This window comes from Trematomus bernacchii, unplaced genomic scaffold, assembly GCF_902827165.1.
Source record: "Trematomus bernacchii unplaced genomic scaffold, fTreBer1.1, whole genome shotgun sequence".
NCBI classification, from domain to species: domain Eukaryota; kingdom Metazoa; phylum Chordata; class Actinopteri; order Perciformes; family Nototheniidae; genus Trematomus; species Trematomus bernacchii.
In genome coordinates this window covers 27,831-44,880 of record NW_022988013.1, presented here as the reverse complement: position 1 = coordinate 44,880, position 17,050 = coordinate 27,831, and the positions used below count along the sequence as shown (strand labels likewise).

The 17,050-nt window shown below is 42.6% G+C and overlaps 1 protein-coding gene across 1 annotated transcript; it reads left to right on the top strand.

The window, feature by feature from the left end:
* Window positions 1-256: 256 nt before the first annotated feature.
* Window positions 257-16,742, top strand: LOC117472214 (alpha-actinin-4-like; the record flags this gene model as incomplete). Its single annotated transcript, XM_034117384.1, is given in 8 exon segments — window positions 257-397; window positions 920-1,102; window positions 1,576-1,710; window positions 4,026-4,205; window positions 7,081-7,227; window positions 8,717-8,797; window positions 10,869-11,029; window positions 14,601-16,742. Coding segments are annotated over 7 exon segments (972 nt in total), but the record flags the coding sequence as incomplete, so codon positions are not given.
* Between the last annotated feature and the right edge of the window lie 308 nt (window positions 16,743-17,050).

The window sequence follows — 17,050 nt, the reverse complement described above, 5'->3', positions numbered from 1 at the left end:
TCTCTCTCTCTCTCTCTCTCTCTCTCTCTCTCTCTCTCTCTCTCTCTCTCTCCACACATATTTCTCTGTTATGTGTGTGTGATCACATATAGATTGACTGATGCAATCAGGTGGTTTTAATGTCCCAGTGCCAAATGTGTTTTATTTAATAAAGTGAAAAGAAAAATGCAAAATAATAATATTCCCAGTGTCTAAAGTCCTAGAACAACTTTATCAAATATTAATATCAAAACATTTAAATTCTGTGTGCCCACAGAGGACAGAGAAGCAGCTGGAGTCCATCGATGAGCTGTACCTGGAGTACGCCAAGAGAGCAGCGCCCTTCAACAACTGGATGGAGGGAGCAATGGAGGACCTGCAGGACATGTTCATCGTGCACAACATCGAGGAGATCCAGGTAACACAGGAGGGGGGTGAATGATTGCTTTGTCCTGGACATATGCACAAGAGGAGTTACTGAAGAAAGAAGGGTTGCGCGATATGAAGAAAAATATCACAATATTTCTGATCAAATACCTCTATTTGTATTTCAACGTTATTGTCGGGTTAACTTTTTTGTGCTTTCACAACATATTTACAAAATAATATTATTTTAAAACACTCATATTTTTGTGGATGTAATTGCTAAAGGCAAATAAGCTGCTAGAACAGTCTGGTACATTTGTAAAAATGATCACTTTACTGCAGCCTTTAAAACCAGGAACAGACAACACTTGTTCAATATAACAATTTCAGAAATCTAACACAATATCTAGTCTCATATCACAATTGGATATAAAATGAATATATTGACAACCCTAAAGAAATGTGAATTATACAGTACTGGGAGCAAAATAACATACATTATAATGTGAGATTAACTATACCTGGCTAAACATAAAACTGCTGCAGGTAAAACCAAACGTTGTTCCCCCCTCAGGGTCTGATCACAGCCCACGAGCAGTTCAAGTCCACCCTGGCAGAGGCCAACAAGGAGCGGGAGGCCATCCAGGCCATCCAGGCGGAGGTGCAGAAGATCGCCCAGAGCAACGGCATCAAGCTGAGCGCTGCCAACCCCTACACCACCATCACCCCGCAGAGCATCGACAGCAAGTGGGAGAAGGTGGGCTGTGGCCTGGGCTTCCTGGGGATTATACCTGCACAAAACGTAGTGCAGTTTATGCCCCCTTGAGTTTAAATGTACTAGTGTAGTGCAATACAAATTGTAAATGTATTGTATCTCCCTCGGATTTGGGTGTTTTTTTAAAGCAGTTCGGCGGGGAAGGAACACCACTCAGTCATATCTGCCTCCTACACTTATTTATTTGTGTCCATTTTTGGGGGGGGGGATAAAACTGCCTACAGTAAACCAATAATGGCCACTAACACTAATGCTGCTTTTAAAGTGTGCATACCAGAACTCTAAGCAGTACCCTGTGTTCAATAATCATTTTATGATGTGGTTTTGTGGTCATTGATCAGACTTATATAGACAACCTTTCCTCAGAAGCCAGACCTGATCTGTGGAGTCTGAATGATTTAAAGCCCTTCTCCAGCTGCTGCTCTCTTACAGCTGTGTGTGTGTGTGTGTTGCAGGCAATGGGCATGGTGCCCCTTCGTGACACGGCCCTGCAGGAGGAGCTGAACAAGCAGAACAACAACGACAGTCTGAGAGCCAAGTTCGCCACGCAGGCCAACACGGTCGGCGCCTACATACAGGCAAAGATGGAGGTAATGAGGATCAGTGTGAGAGTTCAGAGCTTTAGTGAAGTTAAACCCTGCTCAAGGTTTCAACGTTTTAAGACAGCTCAATGCTTTTGTGCCAGTTTCTAAATGTATTGACTCACTATGTTTATAAATCACTTGTTTTTGAATTGTTCCTTTGAAATGCTGAACACACACTGCTTAACCCAGAACCATTCATGCCAATACAGCTTCATCATATATTTTGAAGCTTCCTCTGCTGCACATTTACTGTTTTTTTGTTTTTTTAAACTGAGCTTCTGCAACTCATTGTGAGCGTTTTAATGTTGAAATAATGAAAGAAAAATACACCAATCTACCCTTCAGTCAAATAATTAGCTATTTTCACACTTGCTTCAAAAGAAAGGGTTAAATAAAAATAGATTTGGTGCTGGATTAAGGGTTTTATAAAGAATCAAACATTGCTGCATGATATGGTGGATGCAGTGGTTGCGTTAGACTTTTTCGTTGTCTGTCATTTTGACGGACGGGATCGTAAAATTTCCGTCATCATCCATTATTACCCGTCGTTTTATTTTTCATGTTTTAAAACCTGTAAGCCCCACGACACTGTGTCTCGGGGTATTAAAAAAACTATGAATGTGTCATACCCTCCTAATGGGAAGAAACTCAGCTAACTGATGAAACGAACCATTTTTACCGAAACAAAACACAAGTCTCACAAGAAGGGTCTAAATGAGCCCTGAGCGAAAACATGGTAACGCACTTGGCACAAAACTCTAGGTATAAATCGATCGATATACTTATCGGATCTGCACAAACAAGCTTAGATAACATCCTGAGAGTCCACAGATTATAGAAATATAAGTATCATCACTGAGCGATCAGAACTCGCGACAGGGGAAGCAAATACAGACAACACACGAGTAGCTTTAGGGAGCAAAACACGGAGATATGCTCACCTTTAGCTGTTATTCTGATCAAAAGTTGTGTTCAATGGCATTAAAACGAGAAAAACGCGGCTGAAAGTGAATCCATAGGTTATAGCAATGTGTCTGTCACTTTGAAAAAAATATTGATAATCCCCAATTCAATTTTTATGTAAAAATCGGAGAATTAATATTAGCTGCTAATGGTAGCCACCAGAGTCTATCGCAGCTTTCGGTTTTGGCTACGCGTCTCTCTCACTCCTTATTTGGTAACGTGAAGGCTCGAGTGATCTGTGATCTTGAATAGCGGTGAGCGCTACAATATGAACAGGCTCGTGCTTGGCCCACTGGTATTGTTTGTTTATTTATTTTGAAAATTAACTAGCAACGCCGTGCTGTCATAGCAACTGCTAAACTACTGCAGCAAAAAAATCCTAAAGGTAATAAACGAGGTCAAATACAAGACTAAACAATAGCTACTTAATATGCACACACTCGCCACCAACTGGACAGGGGTGTGAATTACTAAATAATAGTTACAGTACGCTAGCTGTTATCGTTGTTGCATAGCAACCACCTCGCACTATGTGTTGTGCAGAAGGCAACGGAGGGACTATTTTATTTTGATTTTTTGTCCCAGTCCGCCACTGAACGTAGCTATTATGTATGTAAAAAGTTGTAAATTAAACGAGTGAAGTACATGTTATGTTATAAAGCCTTGGAGGGCGGTAGTTTATAAACCAAAGAGTAACCGCCCTTACGGGACGCTCTAATGAGTAAAGCGAACGCACCCGCAAGGACACCAGGCCTCCTATTGGTTGAGGGATTTTGACAGGGTTGTTGCACAAAAGATCCAAGCGCGCACAGCAGAAATCTGAGAGCAGACATTTCACGAGCGCACAGAAACAGCCTGAGTGCGAGGAGAAGGTTTTAAGCTGGAACACAGGAAATCTGTAAACAGCAATATATCTGAGTGCAAGCGTACAGTTGAGCAGAAGCAGAGCTAATCTAAGTGTAAGCAGGCACTGTTTGAGTGTGAGGACAGGGTTTGAGGGAAAGAAATACATCATCTGAACGTGAAATCAATAAAGTATGCTCTCAAATTTAAAGACCACGCTCTTGAATAAAGATAGGGAATAACGCCCATAGTACAGTAGATCGCCCTCAGTCGACCTGGCCACTAAGGATGTAATATAATGTGGGCCGCTGGTGGACATTTTGGCGCTGTTCCGAGTTGCGTTCTAATCTGTCAAAATGACGGACTGCTTTCAGATTTGTCCGTCATTCTTGGAAAGATTCCGTCATAGACGGAAAATATTCGGTTAACGCGACCTCTGGGTGGATGTCATTTCTTCTTAAATCAGTGTATTTGTAGGATAAACAGGATAGTAAATACTGTTTGTGTGTCTGCAGGAAATTGGCCGGATATCCATTGAGATGAACGGCACTCTGGAGGACCAGCTGACCAACCTGAGGGATTACCAGACGTCCATCATGTCCTACATGCCAGAGATCAACACCCTGGAGGGCTCCCACCAGCTCATCCAGGAGGCCCTCATCTTCGATAACCAATACACCTCCTACACAATGGAGGTAACTTCACACATACATCTCAAGCCTTAAAGGAAACCTATCATGCGATATTTAAATGATATATTCAGGGTGCGTACGGGTGCTGGAAATCCTTGAAAATGCTTGAAATTGTACGAGGTGTTTTCAAGGTTTGAAAAATGCTTTAATTTTGGGAATGGTGCTTGAATTTGGGATAAAGTGCTTGAAATTGTAAATGCTTTACTTCGCTTTTTAGATTAAAAGAAAATAAAGAAGTCGGAGCGCGCTTAATTGCTTCGCTTTTACATAAAACAGCTCCGCTCCGGCCTTCCCGCGCAATGCGCGTGACCGGCAAGTGTTTTTGTTACGTGTGTGACCTGGGCATTCTGATGAGAGTGATAGATGACAGTAGGTTGCCGTTTCAACGAGCGTTGGCTAGCAGAAGACAAATACAAGCCATGGCTAAGACGAGGGTCAAGCGAAGCCTAAGAGTAGCCTCCTGCAAAGTGTGCAACAATAACGATGCGAGAGTCTGCGCTGACGAGCCACACACCACACGAAAGGTACGCCAGAGTAGAGCATTTTAGATTAGGCTATCGTTGCATGTAAAATACATGACACTTTTCTCTGTGCGCGGCAAAACAAGCTCGCCAAAATGGCTTCACTAGTCTGGCAGTATTTTAAGTGTCCGAAAATGACAATAAAATAGCGGTATGCAACGTCTGTGTGAAGCAGAAATCCTGCAGCTCCACCCGCTGTGACGGACCGGTGAGCGGAGCAGAACACACATTAAGAGTTAGACCTAACACACTTAGCTATTTGATCTACCTCTGGAACAAGCTAAACTAGCTATAAATATATTTATTCTTCACTGTCGGGTCGCTCATTACTGGATCAGTGAGCTGCAGGAGATACTGACGGGCTGTCAGGAGAGAGAGAGAGGGGGAGAGAGGAAAAGAGAGCGGTATCGGTATCGGCCGATACTGATTCCGGCGATCGGCTCCAAATTGGCGATCGGAGCATCCCTAATAATTGTATATGATATGTTTTATAATGATTGATCATGAAGGTGTTATCAAAGCTGGTAAAGGTGCAGCTAGTTTGAATGACTTTGTATACTGCAGAGTAGCTTGTGAATTTACTCCAGGTGGAACTAAAGTCTGATTTAACACTTGATTATATTTCACATCATTCATCCACATCTGTAAAGTAACTAAAGGTATTAAATACATGTAGTGGAGGAAAAGTACACCATTTACCTCTGACTTGTGTTTACTGCCAACCTAAAAGTACCTCAAAAATAGTAATCAATAATATATTGAAAAGTTATTTGGCTGATTGTTTTATATTGGCTCAGCCAGGTGATATGGGATGCCCAGTCTACGTACAGATGGGTCACTCATTTTGAAATATTAAACTTAGTTTTCTTTTCTAACATTTTTAATTTTTCATCCTCATGTAGAATGCTATTATGAAACACACATTTGGTTGTTTATAGCATAAAGAACATCTGATTTAATGTGAGGTAGGGAAATAATCATTTGAGTATAAGTATGTGTATATAAATATGTAATTTACAACAGCTGTAAGATGCTAGAAAAGCTTGAAAATGCACCTTGAAAATGCTTGAAAAGTGCTTGAATTTGACTTTGGAAAAGGTGTAAGAACCCTGTATATTGTAGGGCCATACCTATATAAGGTATATTTATACGTTTCTGTTTTCAAAATACCAAACAGATCATGCATTTTAGCCATGCCTCATTTCGCTCTATGTGCTGTTTGCTGTCTACGGGTCTGATTCTGCTGACCACGCCCCCCTGCAGGAGAGGGGAGACGTGCTCTGATCAGCTGCTGGGCTGTCAGAAGAGGGGGAGAAAAAGAGATCTCCGTCCTCCGTGTTTTATTATATAGAGTCGTTATTCATTTGTTTTAAAGCTCAATAAATAACAAAGAAGACCTTTGACCGGCACTTTTCTAATTTTGTCCGGAAGATTTAAACTTTAACGGACATCTTGACCGGCGAAACAAACTGAAACTGAAACTCTGCCGCACGGTCCCCTCGTTCCTTGAGGCACGAGGGGGGCAATGGCCGTGGCTGTCTCCTCCTGATTGGTGGAGTTGGCCCAATAGCCGTAGCGCCACCGTCCTGACGTCAGGACAGTGTTCAAATCTGGATCAGTTTTTATCAGATCCGTTGCAGCCCCTTTTTTAGAGATTTGGGTATGGAGGAAATAGAGAGGGTTGTGTTTTCTGACACTTGGTGAGTTCCCTGGAACACCGGGGACACATATTCATGTAGAAAAGACGTACAAAAGTGCATTTTGCATGATAGGTCCCCTTTAAGGAAGAATCCACTCTATCACTGCTGCCCGCTGCTTTTTTAAGGATACTAGTTAATACTCATTTGCCAACTCATAGAGTCCTATTGTGAACCCAGAAATGTAGAGTACCCCAAAGTTGTATGTTAGAAATGTATAGAACAAAATAAATTATAGAAATGTCTGATGTTTGCAGGATCAACAATGGCAGTTTTAACTAGAAAATGTCCATATTTGTACTCTGTGGGCTGATTTTGATGAATTTTTGGTCCATTTAAAGTTTAAGGTGAAGGATCATTTAGATTGGAAAGATTGCTTATCTAATTGAAAATAAATTGTCCACAGTAGAGATATTAATTTTGAACTTGTGATTCTATATCCAATGGTCGCAACACTACTTTTGCTAGTCAAAATCAGCACACAGATACAAATGTGCCACTTTGGATCCTGAAATCACAGTGCTGGGAATTAAGACTATAAGCACATACAAGCAGTTTGTTTTTATAAGATTCCCTCTGTACATTCCCTAAGGTCAGTACAGAGAGTAAAACTCTGAGAGACAATGAGTAACATGTTCCCCCCCTTCCCCCCCCCCGCAGCACCTGCGTGTGGGCTGGGAGCAGCTGCTGACCACCATCGCCAGGACCATCAACGAGGTGGAGAACCAGATCCTGACGCGTGACGCCAAGGGCATCAGCCAGGAGCAGCTCTACGAGTACCGCGCCTCCTTCAACCACTTTGACAAGGTCAGGGGCCGAGCTGCGGGGCCGAGCTGCGGGGCCACGGCTCATTACACACCTGTCGGGTTCTGTTTGTACACACTGTCACAGAATGGTTGTAAACTTTTAAATATACTTGATTGGTATTGAATTGATTATTGCAGAAGAAAACTCCGTGGCAAAACATTTATGATACCTACACGTTATGGATAATCTCTATAGATGATCTTTTGCTAACTAACCACGGTCACATGACTTTATCATCACCACTGCTAAACTCAGAGCTATTCAGGGTGATGACGTTTATTGATTTAATTTAGCTACTTCTAGGCAACCGCCCTTTTACGACACATGGAAGCTTCAGAATTTTAGAAATAAATCAGAGCAGTAAATATAAATACATATACTCTGGCACAATGGTAATGCATGCATGCTACACCACACTCTACTAGGACAACAACAAATTAAGCCCTCAACCCAAAACTTTGTGTTTCTTTCATGGTATTGTCTTATCTATGGCATATGTATTCATATATGACTGTACATTAACTATCATAAAAGTTTGTGTTTTGATGTGAGGATTTAGCCCTTTCTATATAAATGTATAACTTGATGAATGAATGTTTAGACCTTACAAGGGGGTGAGAGAGGAGCCAAGCGTGTGAGTATCCATCCTGATTTTAGTAACTAGCACAAGTCGGGTGGGGGTGAAGGTCAGGTGTTAGCAGAGCACAGTGTTTGCTGTGGAGAGGGCAAAGAGTGAGGAAAAGAGGCAGCTTTTCTATAAATGAATCTGCATGTTAATGTCAGGACATTGATGTAGTTTAGTTTTAAAATAATCTATCTGCGGCACTGTTCACACAACTGGTGCCTAGTTGGGGGTAAAAAGCAGAATATGTCCGCAAACCTCTGTGTCCAATGGTCGTTTCAAACATTGGCTCTTTGAGGGGAAGGGAGTGGGTGGGCATCCCCATCATTCACCATCTCACACCACTATGTGTGTGTCACTGTGTGTCACTCTGTTTCCTGTGGTCACCCATCACATCAGTGTTATTCTACAGCATGATACTAGAACCTTTTAAATGTCCCACAATCTACAACGTGAACCTCTTTTTAAATAGAGGACATACTGACTCCTCGATTATTATATTCTAATATAATATATTTTAGAAGAATGCATGTGGCTCTCAATAACCCATTTATAGTATTCTTCTGTATTACCAAGCAGAAACCCTTTCAGTTTTTTCAAAGTGAATTTTTAGTATAAACCATTTATAAGTGTTTCATTATTACCTCGAGATGTGTTGAAAAGGAGTCTGGGGGCCATCATGACTTCCTGTTGAGTTCTGTGTGTTGACATTGTCTAAACATCAGTGAATGTCTGTGTGTCTCCATCCTCCATGTCTCCATCTCCTCCCTGCATGCTGTGGATCTCATGGTCACCACCATCCCTATGTTGTGATTGGTTCATCCTCATGACGTGGCGCTCTGTCATTGGCTGTTTGGCTGGTCTCAGGATCACAGCGGGGCTCTGATGGCCGAAGAGTTCAAGGCCTGTCTGATCAGTCTGGGCTACGATGTGGAGAACAACAAGCAGGTAGGATCTGCAGTGTGGGCGGAGCCAAGAGGTGGGGTTAGACTCTGAGCAGAGAGGTGGGGTTAGACTCTGAGCAAAGAGGTGGGGTTAGACTCTGAGCAAAGAGGTGGGGTTAGCCTCTGAGCAGAGAGGTGGGGTTAGACTCTGAGCAAAGAGGTGGGGTTAGACTCTGAGCAAAAGAGGTGGGGTTAGCCTCTGAGCAGAGAGGTGGGGTTAGACTCTGAGCAAAGAGGTGGGGTTAGACTCTGAGCAAAGAGGTGGGGTTAGCCTCTGAGCAGGAGCGCTGACCACACACTGAAGCTGTCTGAAGCAGGGATCTCTTATCTGGAAGTTATACAAAATCTCCCTACACTCTTACTGTGAGGAGCCAGAGACAGAGAAATTAATATTTTAGCAATGTAATACATTACAAACAATTGAAGCATATACTGGATTGTCATCCCTGTTTTACAAAACATTTTTGCCTGATTTTGAGATGTTAATGAAGGTGCTCTGATGAGGTCAAAACTATATTTGTCTGGTAAATCAATTCACTTCTGTAAACAAAAATGTGATGCAAATAAATGTTACCGTTTACAGTTGGAATAGGCCTTAATTGACTTTTATTTTACTAAATATTTACCAGTTCGTACTGTCACATTTGGTAATAATTTGTGATTTATTACAATTGACCTTGAACATGGGCTTGAACAAGACAATAACGTCAGACAGTGCATGTGCAATCTCTAAACATCTAGATTATTGATAAAATTGGATTTGTTATTTTCAGATTTAAAGAAACATAATCCCAGATGTCCTGCTATATTTAGATGATGGAATGCTTCATTGATCATGTTCATCTGATATGAAGGAAACCAGACACAGTAGAGTGGTCAGTGCTGAGTCAGCGCTCCTGCTCTGGGGTCCCGCGGGGGTCCGTCCCTCAGCATGGAGGCAGAGATGCTGCGTCCCTGTTTGTCCACCTGGGGGCTTTGTGCTTCAGCTGGATCAGGCTCCCTCTCACTCTCTGAACAGCCCCCCCCCCCCCCCCGCCCTCCCTCCCTTCTCCTGTCTGTCCGTCAGGTTTAACTTTTGCTGTTAACTGTTTGTGCTTTTTATCTTTTTTTCACACCCCTCCAACATTTTCTCTACAACATCTCTGTTTCTGTGCACCACTCCTCCTCTATCTTCATCCTCTCCTTCCTCCTCCTCTCTGCCACCTGTGTCTCTCTCCCCTTATCACCTGGGCCTTGGCTGTGGCGCCACAGAAGAGATCGGGACTGATGGTCTCAGAGGATTTCCGGGCTCTACTCATTTCTACAGGATACAGCCTGGTACTGCTGCTGGCATGATGCTGTCGGGGGTCAGCAGGGCCACGAACATCTGAACTCAATTTAGTTTGTCTTGAAATGACCACACCAAGTCTGGGAAGATGTTAAAGATGTGTGCCATCATGCTACATTTCCAGTAAGCAATCAACTCCTTATGAGAAGGGCTGGAGATCTGTATTGCAGAGTAATCACCAACATATCTCTTCATTTTGGTCAGCATTTACATTTTCTCTTAAATCAACATTTTAGTAGACTACCTGGCCTTTTGGTTTGATTTTTGAAGAAACAAAGGAATACAAAATAAACAATAGTATTTCTTATTTTATTGCAAAGCTCAATATTGTTTTTGAAAATATTTCCAAACTACAGTCTTGCTCAGTTTAGTTGTTGTTGTTCTGGCTTAAATCTGAGTTGACCCTGCTGACACCCTGCTCTCCCCCCTGATCCTCTCGCTGCTTTTATTCTATCTGTTGCTTTGTACCTGCTCCTCTGCTGCTTTAGTTGACTATTGAGCATCCAAATGACACAGTCCTTAGTGTCCTCATATGTCTGTGTTTCTCATTGGTATTAAACAGTGTTATGTATGTATTTGCATGTGATAAATGTGAAATGTAAAATATTGGGACCGGCAAAAACCAAAATCTCCAGCTCAGTCATTAATGGAGGTCCTGATGTTTTGCACACTGTGTGTCCCCACCTGTCCCTGCGTGTGTGTACAAAATGCTGTCTCCTGGTTAATCTGTTGTTTTTTCGGTTGCCAGGGAGACAGTGAGTTTGCTCGCATCATGAGCATAGTGGAACCCCAACAACAGCGGAGCCGTCACTTCCAAGCCTTCATCGACTTCATGTCCAGGGGAAACGACTGACACGGGACACCGCAGACCAGGTCATCGCCTCCTTCAAGATCCTGGCCGCTGACAAGGTGTGTGTGTGTGTGTGTGTGTGTGTGTGTGTGGGTATTTATACAGTGATGAGTAGGGATGGGTATCGAGAACCAGTACTAAGTCAGTACCGGTAGCCGATTGGACGGCATCGGTATACTGTTACACAAACGGTGCTGCTATCGGTATATGAATTACGCTACTTTCTTAGTTTAAACAATTCTGGTTGTTTGGGAACCCTCATCCCGTGTGACGTATCCGGTTTGAGTACCACTCTGATTGGCCACTGTGAATGCCACTCGTCATCTCTCCTAACAGCGCTCTTATTATTGTGAGACTCCCGTCCCAGGGGCAGACCATAGGGGCAGACGCAACATCTTGCTAGAAACAGCGTCTCAAGGCTTCTTAACATTTCATTTATTAATGATGCATACCCACTTAACGGGAAAAACTCAGCTAACAGACGATATTAACCATTTTACCTACACGGAACAGAAGTCCAACACCAAGAGTCTAAATCAGGGGTGGGGAACCTTTTTCATCTCAAGGGCCATTTCAATTTTTACAACATCCTCGAGGGCCGTACAAATGATTGACCTCTGCTTAAAAATACTAAAATCACAGCCCATTCATTTGGCCTTTCTTTCATGCTGTGCAAAGAAAAAGCAACCTCTTAATCCAGATATCTCACCATGACTCGCGCATGCATGCACGTGCACGGTTGTTAAGAGCATCAATCTGGTGCACTTTGAGAGCAACATGAAGAGATCTATGGATACATCTCTCAACACCATATGAAACAGAACTGTACGCAGATTACATTTTTCTTTATGGATATTTTACAAATCACTCTCCTTTCAAACTGTATTCTTGTTTATTAATAACAACTTTTTTTTACTGTCGTATAGTATTTTATACCAGTTTTTACTTTATTCTCCAGTTTTGTTATAACTATAATGATCATATAAAGATGTGCCTTTACCTCACTGGTTGTAGAAAAAGCTTCTTATATTCGTTAGCATAGTTAGCTAACCAGATGCTAATAACAACCGGCCCACCGGGAAAACTCCCGGCATTCCCAATGGCCAGTCCGCCCCTGCTTACAACTAAAGACACAGCCACGCAAAAACTGCGCCATCTGTACAGCTCTTTATGGGTACTGCAATTTTTGAAGCGCCCGAGCGGCGTTCCAATGCTCTCCGTCAGAACTACACCCCTTTCAGACGAGACATATACCACGTGATGACACGTTAGGCTCGTGTTGTGTTCAAGAACCCTGACCTTGGCCAGGAAAAACAGGCACTCGCTTTTTTAATTATTTTGCAGTCTAGATTTCTTTAAAAAAAAAAATGTGCGTATTTAAAAATGACCTCGAGGGCCATATAAAATCGTCTCGCGGGCCGTATACGGCCCGGGGACCGGAGGTTCCCCACCCCTGGTCTAAATCAACACTTAGCGAAACGGGCTAACGGGGCTAACGGCTACTTTAGCACATAACTGGCAAAAGCGATCTTTTCTACGTCATGTTATCTGCACAAACGACATATCACATGAAAGCTGAGATTCCACAGATTCCATTGGTATAAAACTCACTGAACTAGCAGCCAGGAAAGAGCAAGAAAACAACTTCACTTCACGTTTAGCCATGAGGATAATTATGTCTTACCTTTGCTGTTTTGTGATCAAAAGTTGTGTTCAAGGGCATAAAAAACGGTTAATCCAATGTCTCTGTGTAACTTTAAAATGATTACTGATAATCCATCATTACAATTATAAATAATAAACGCAATAAACTGATTATAATGGTTAGCCGACTGGAGCTTCGGTTTATGAGGTGCGCACGCACAGTAGCGTGGCGTGGGGAAAAATGTAGGGAAGCCCATTTTTTTTGGGTTGGGGGTTGGGGGGTGGTCAATAACGTAACCAGATGAGTGATTACAGCGCCCGGTATCATTTACACACATTTGTATCACACAGATGCAGGACTTGCACACGCCTGTTATCTAACCGACAGGTCCGCACCCACTCTCCAGCCGAAACTCTCTCGTCTTATTAATTTAAGCATTTTCTTATTAATTTATGCAGACACACCCCCCCCCCCCAAATGCAATACCAGCCGCTCAATGCGCAGTGCAGATTCGGTAATGAATAAAAAAAGAAGCATTCATTCACAAAGTAAATCAGGAGACCTTTAAAGTTTTACTTTCACATCAAAGTATCAGTAGGCGTGTATGAAACACATGAATTCAAAAACAATTATGTACAGAAACATTTGCATGCGATAGTCCACCTTCTCTTCCCTTCCCTTTCTAACACACGGCAAGTGCAGCAACAGTCCTCGTCTCTGTAATTAGCTCAGTCCGTAGTCCAAAAGTAATTAAAAAATATAAACAATCTCATCTATTCAGGTGAGGCCCTATATGGAATAAATAATGCTTCATTTGCTTGATCATTTCAAACGGCGGTGATGACAGTTACAGTAGGCTACTACAGTACGTAGTAAAACTGATGTTGATGTGATTTGATTGGATGGCAGTGTCCAATCAAATCGCCAGCCGCCTCTGAAGGGAAGCCAGAGGCGGCTGGCTTCCCTTGGCATGGCCCTGACCAATCACAGGTTGGCAGGGGCATCACGTGGGCCTCATCTGATTGGTCAATCCCTCAATTTTTTTCACCAAGGGAAGCCCGATTCGGCTGGCCTCCTCTCGCAACAGTGAATGCAATCTACTGTTTCACCATAACATCTAGAGGGGCGCTGTTTGTTTCACTCTTTGTAAAATACTCAATGAGAGTGGGGGAGAGACGGGCCGGCAGCAACACACAGCAAAGGAGAATTATCGAAACAAAACAAAGTGTTTTTATTTATTTATTTAAATTATAACTACAATCCAAAAAAACAGGGGAAGCCTGGCTTCCCTTGGCCTCCGGGAGAAAACGCCACTGCGCACGCAGCATCTCGTTTTGAATAATGGTCATGTTTACATGGATTTATGAACTGCCCCTAATTACCGCCCCCCTTCCAGAGACACACTGTCAAACACACTCACACCTGCTTGGTATGACATTGAAAAAGTTACATTAAATAATAAATACAAATAAATTACAATAAAATGACTGTTTAATCTTCACATCTTGTAATCATGTCTATAATTTGAGCACCAAATTATTGAAAAGTATCGAAAGATACCGGTATCGGTATCGATGAAATCCTAACGATACCCATTCCTAGTGATGAGTGTGTGTGTGTGTGTGTTTTATCACACAGAATTATATAGCTTCCCGTTTTTAAAGCAACAACAACAAAAATCACAATGGTTCTTGTGCAGGAGTCTGTATGAAGCATAAAGCTCACACTAACAGAACAAATATGATTCTTGGTTCTGATTTGGCAAAGAAAACCAGATGCTAAAGATAATGTATTTGAGATGGAAGCTTTTGGATATTTCCCTCCTTTTATCCCATCTCTTTCAAACTGCAGTACATTCAAACTTAATTGGACAAACAAAAACAATAACCTTTAATTCTCAAATTAATCTTTTGTATAAACAATTTTGTAAGTTATTCTGTCACATTGTGATATATTGTAAGTACCTTCCTCTTTGTGTCCATCAGACCTTCATCACGGCCCGAGGAGCTGCGGAGGGAGCTCCCCCCCCGACCAGGCGGAGTACTGCAATCGCCCGCATGGCGCCCTACACGGGGCCCGACGCCGCCCCCGGGGCCCTGGACTACATGTCCTTCTCCACCGCCCTGTACGGAGAGAGCGACCTGTAGAGGAGGGCTGCACAGACCAGTGGGGGGAGGGAGGGGGGGTAGAGAGTTACTCTGTGCGTAGAGAAGAGGCCAGAAAGTGAGCAATTGGAAGAATTTGATTGGTGGTTATGAGGTGCCCCTGCGTGTGCCGTTTTAGAAAGGATCAGGAGTGTTTGAGACTGAGCGTGTTGATTGGACTGTAGTTAGGTGGGCCGGGGTCGAATGTTTTCCAAACGCATCCAGAGTAATCCATTTGTTGTAAAAGGTATTTGATGAACGGGCATATCCAGGGGCAGCTGTGGGACAGGGGGACAGTTGCTCTGTAGTGCGGGTCCTTAGCTTCACCCTCTCTGCCTTTGTGGAGCTAAACTGGGGAGGGCTGGGCGAGGGGGGGCACAAGCTACTTGATACTTATGCTATTTTTTTGTTTATTTTATTATAATTTCTTTCTTCTGTCAGCTGGGGGGGGGGGGGCAGGGTTGGCGTGGGGTTTGAATGTGGCGACTGGCGAGGTTTGTGTATTAGATCCTAGAGATATATGCTGCGGGGGTCAGAAGGATGGGAGGGGGGGTGGTTGACCAACCAGAGATAAAATGACATATTTACCCATAATTCCCACGTGGCTGGATAAGGGTCACCTGTCTAACCTCAGCTCTTTTCCTCCTCCTGTCTTTGTTCATTTCTCACTTTTGTTTATTTCCTGGAGCAGGTGGGTGGTAGGGTGGGTTTTGGGTGGGGCTGGTGATTGGTGCAGATGGGGGGGGGGGGGGGCGGGGCACAGCGCTGTATATACTTTTTTTCCCAGTGCGAATCATGTCATACACAGTTTGAGTTGTTGAGAATAATTGATGGCAGGCTTCCAGTAGAGGGACATATATTAAAAAATAAAAATAAAAAGGCTGATATTTCAAAGCCAATGAGAGCGACACAGAGCAGTTTCACCAGTGGATAGGTTTGAGCTTCCAGAAGTCTTTTTTTCTTCAGCTTTCTTTTTCTCTCTGCAATGGAAATAATCGTGGAAATAGTTGGTAGCCATGAAGTGGAGCCTTATGTACCTAAGGCCTTCTCCTGTATAAATCCCATGACAAGCATCACCATAATTATCAACAAATATTTGCTTCTGTGAAACTATTCTCCTCCTGGGGTGGGCTATAGGTGCTTATTTAAATTAAAAAAAATATACATTTATATGATAGGTAAGATTGTATTGGTCAAAGTTAGTCCAGTTTTATATACAAGAAATAATGCAGAATTATATACCACGTCATTTCATTGAGACATTGACTTCCTAGATTTTTAAGAGCTACCATAGTAACGCGCTGTGGAGCTCCCCCCTTAGACTTTTGGAAAAATGGTGGAAGAAAATCAAATAAATGTGCCTAATGGTGGCTAGAGCCCTGTCCCTCGCTCTTACTCTCTCCTAAAGTCAGTCTCCCCCACTTCTTCCTGTTCTCTCCCCCATCCCTACACCCCTCATCTGTCCCTGAAGAAAAGGGAAAGAAAATATACCGCAAAGAAGGGGGAGGGAAAAGATCGGCGAGGGGTCTTTATGTAAACATTCCATTATGTGCAACTAAAAAATACTAGAAAAGGAAATTATGTAAAAAAGAAAACTATGCAATCATAATGTGTTTCAATATCTGAGCTCTGGGTGTTGTGTGGGCATCAATCAGGCCCTTTCTGGGAAAGCTCGGTCTAAATTCCAGGATTAACTGAGTCCTCTAGGGTTGTTGGCTGTTACGGGGAGAGGAGGGGGAGACTCAGGGAGGGACAGACTGGGAAGGAACTGAGAAGAAAAGACTTGGACCAAAAGCTTGTTTCTCTTCTTTCTTTCGCTTTTTTTCCCTGTGAGGTTGGAGAGAAATGAACTCTGGAATTGTGATTTTCCTTTTTTTGTACTCTTTAATATCAAACCTATCTGCTGTACTGGAAACTGCAACGCCTTCTGTCTGTAATGATAAGTGAGTTTCACAAAGCACATAAAAGTTTCCTTACAAAATACCTCTGCTCGTCCCTGGAGTCTTATTTCTTGTCTGTCTGCCTGTCTGTCTGTGGATAAAACTTCAGATATGTTGTCATTAAAAGTAAAAGCTGCAGGAAACAAACAAAATAATCCTATGAAAAGTTTTGGTTTCAATTTCAAATTATTTTCAAATGTAAAAGCTGCATACCTAATTCTATGACGGGCACATTTTGATAATGTAGCCTCTAAGATTTGGTGTGGATTACATATTTAGTCGTATGTTAAAAGCACCACAAAAACACATTTAGCCTCATTCCATGACATATCCTTTGTGAAAATATTTCAG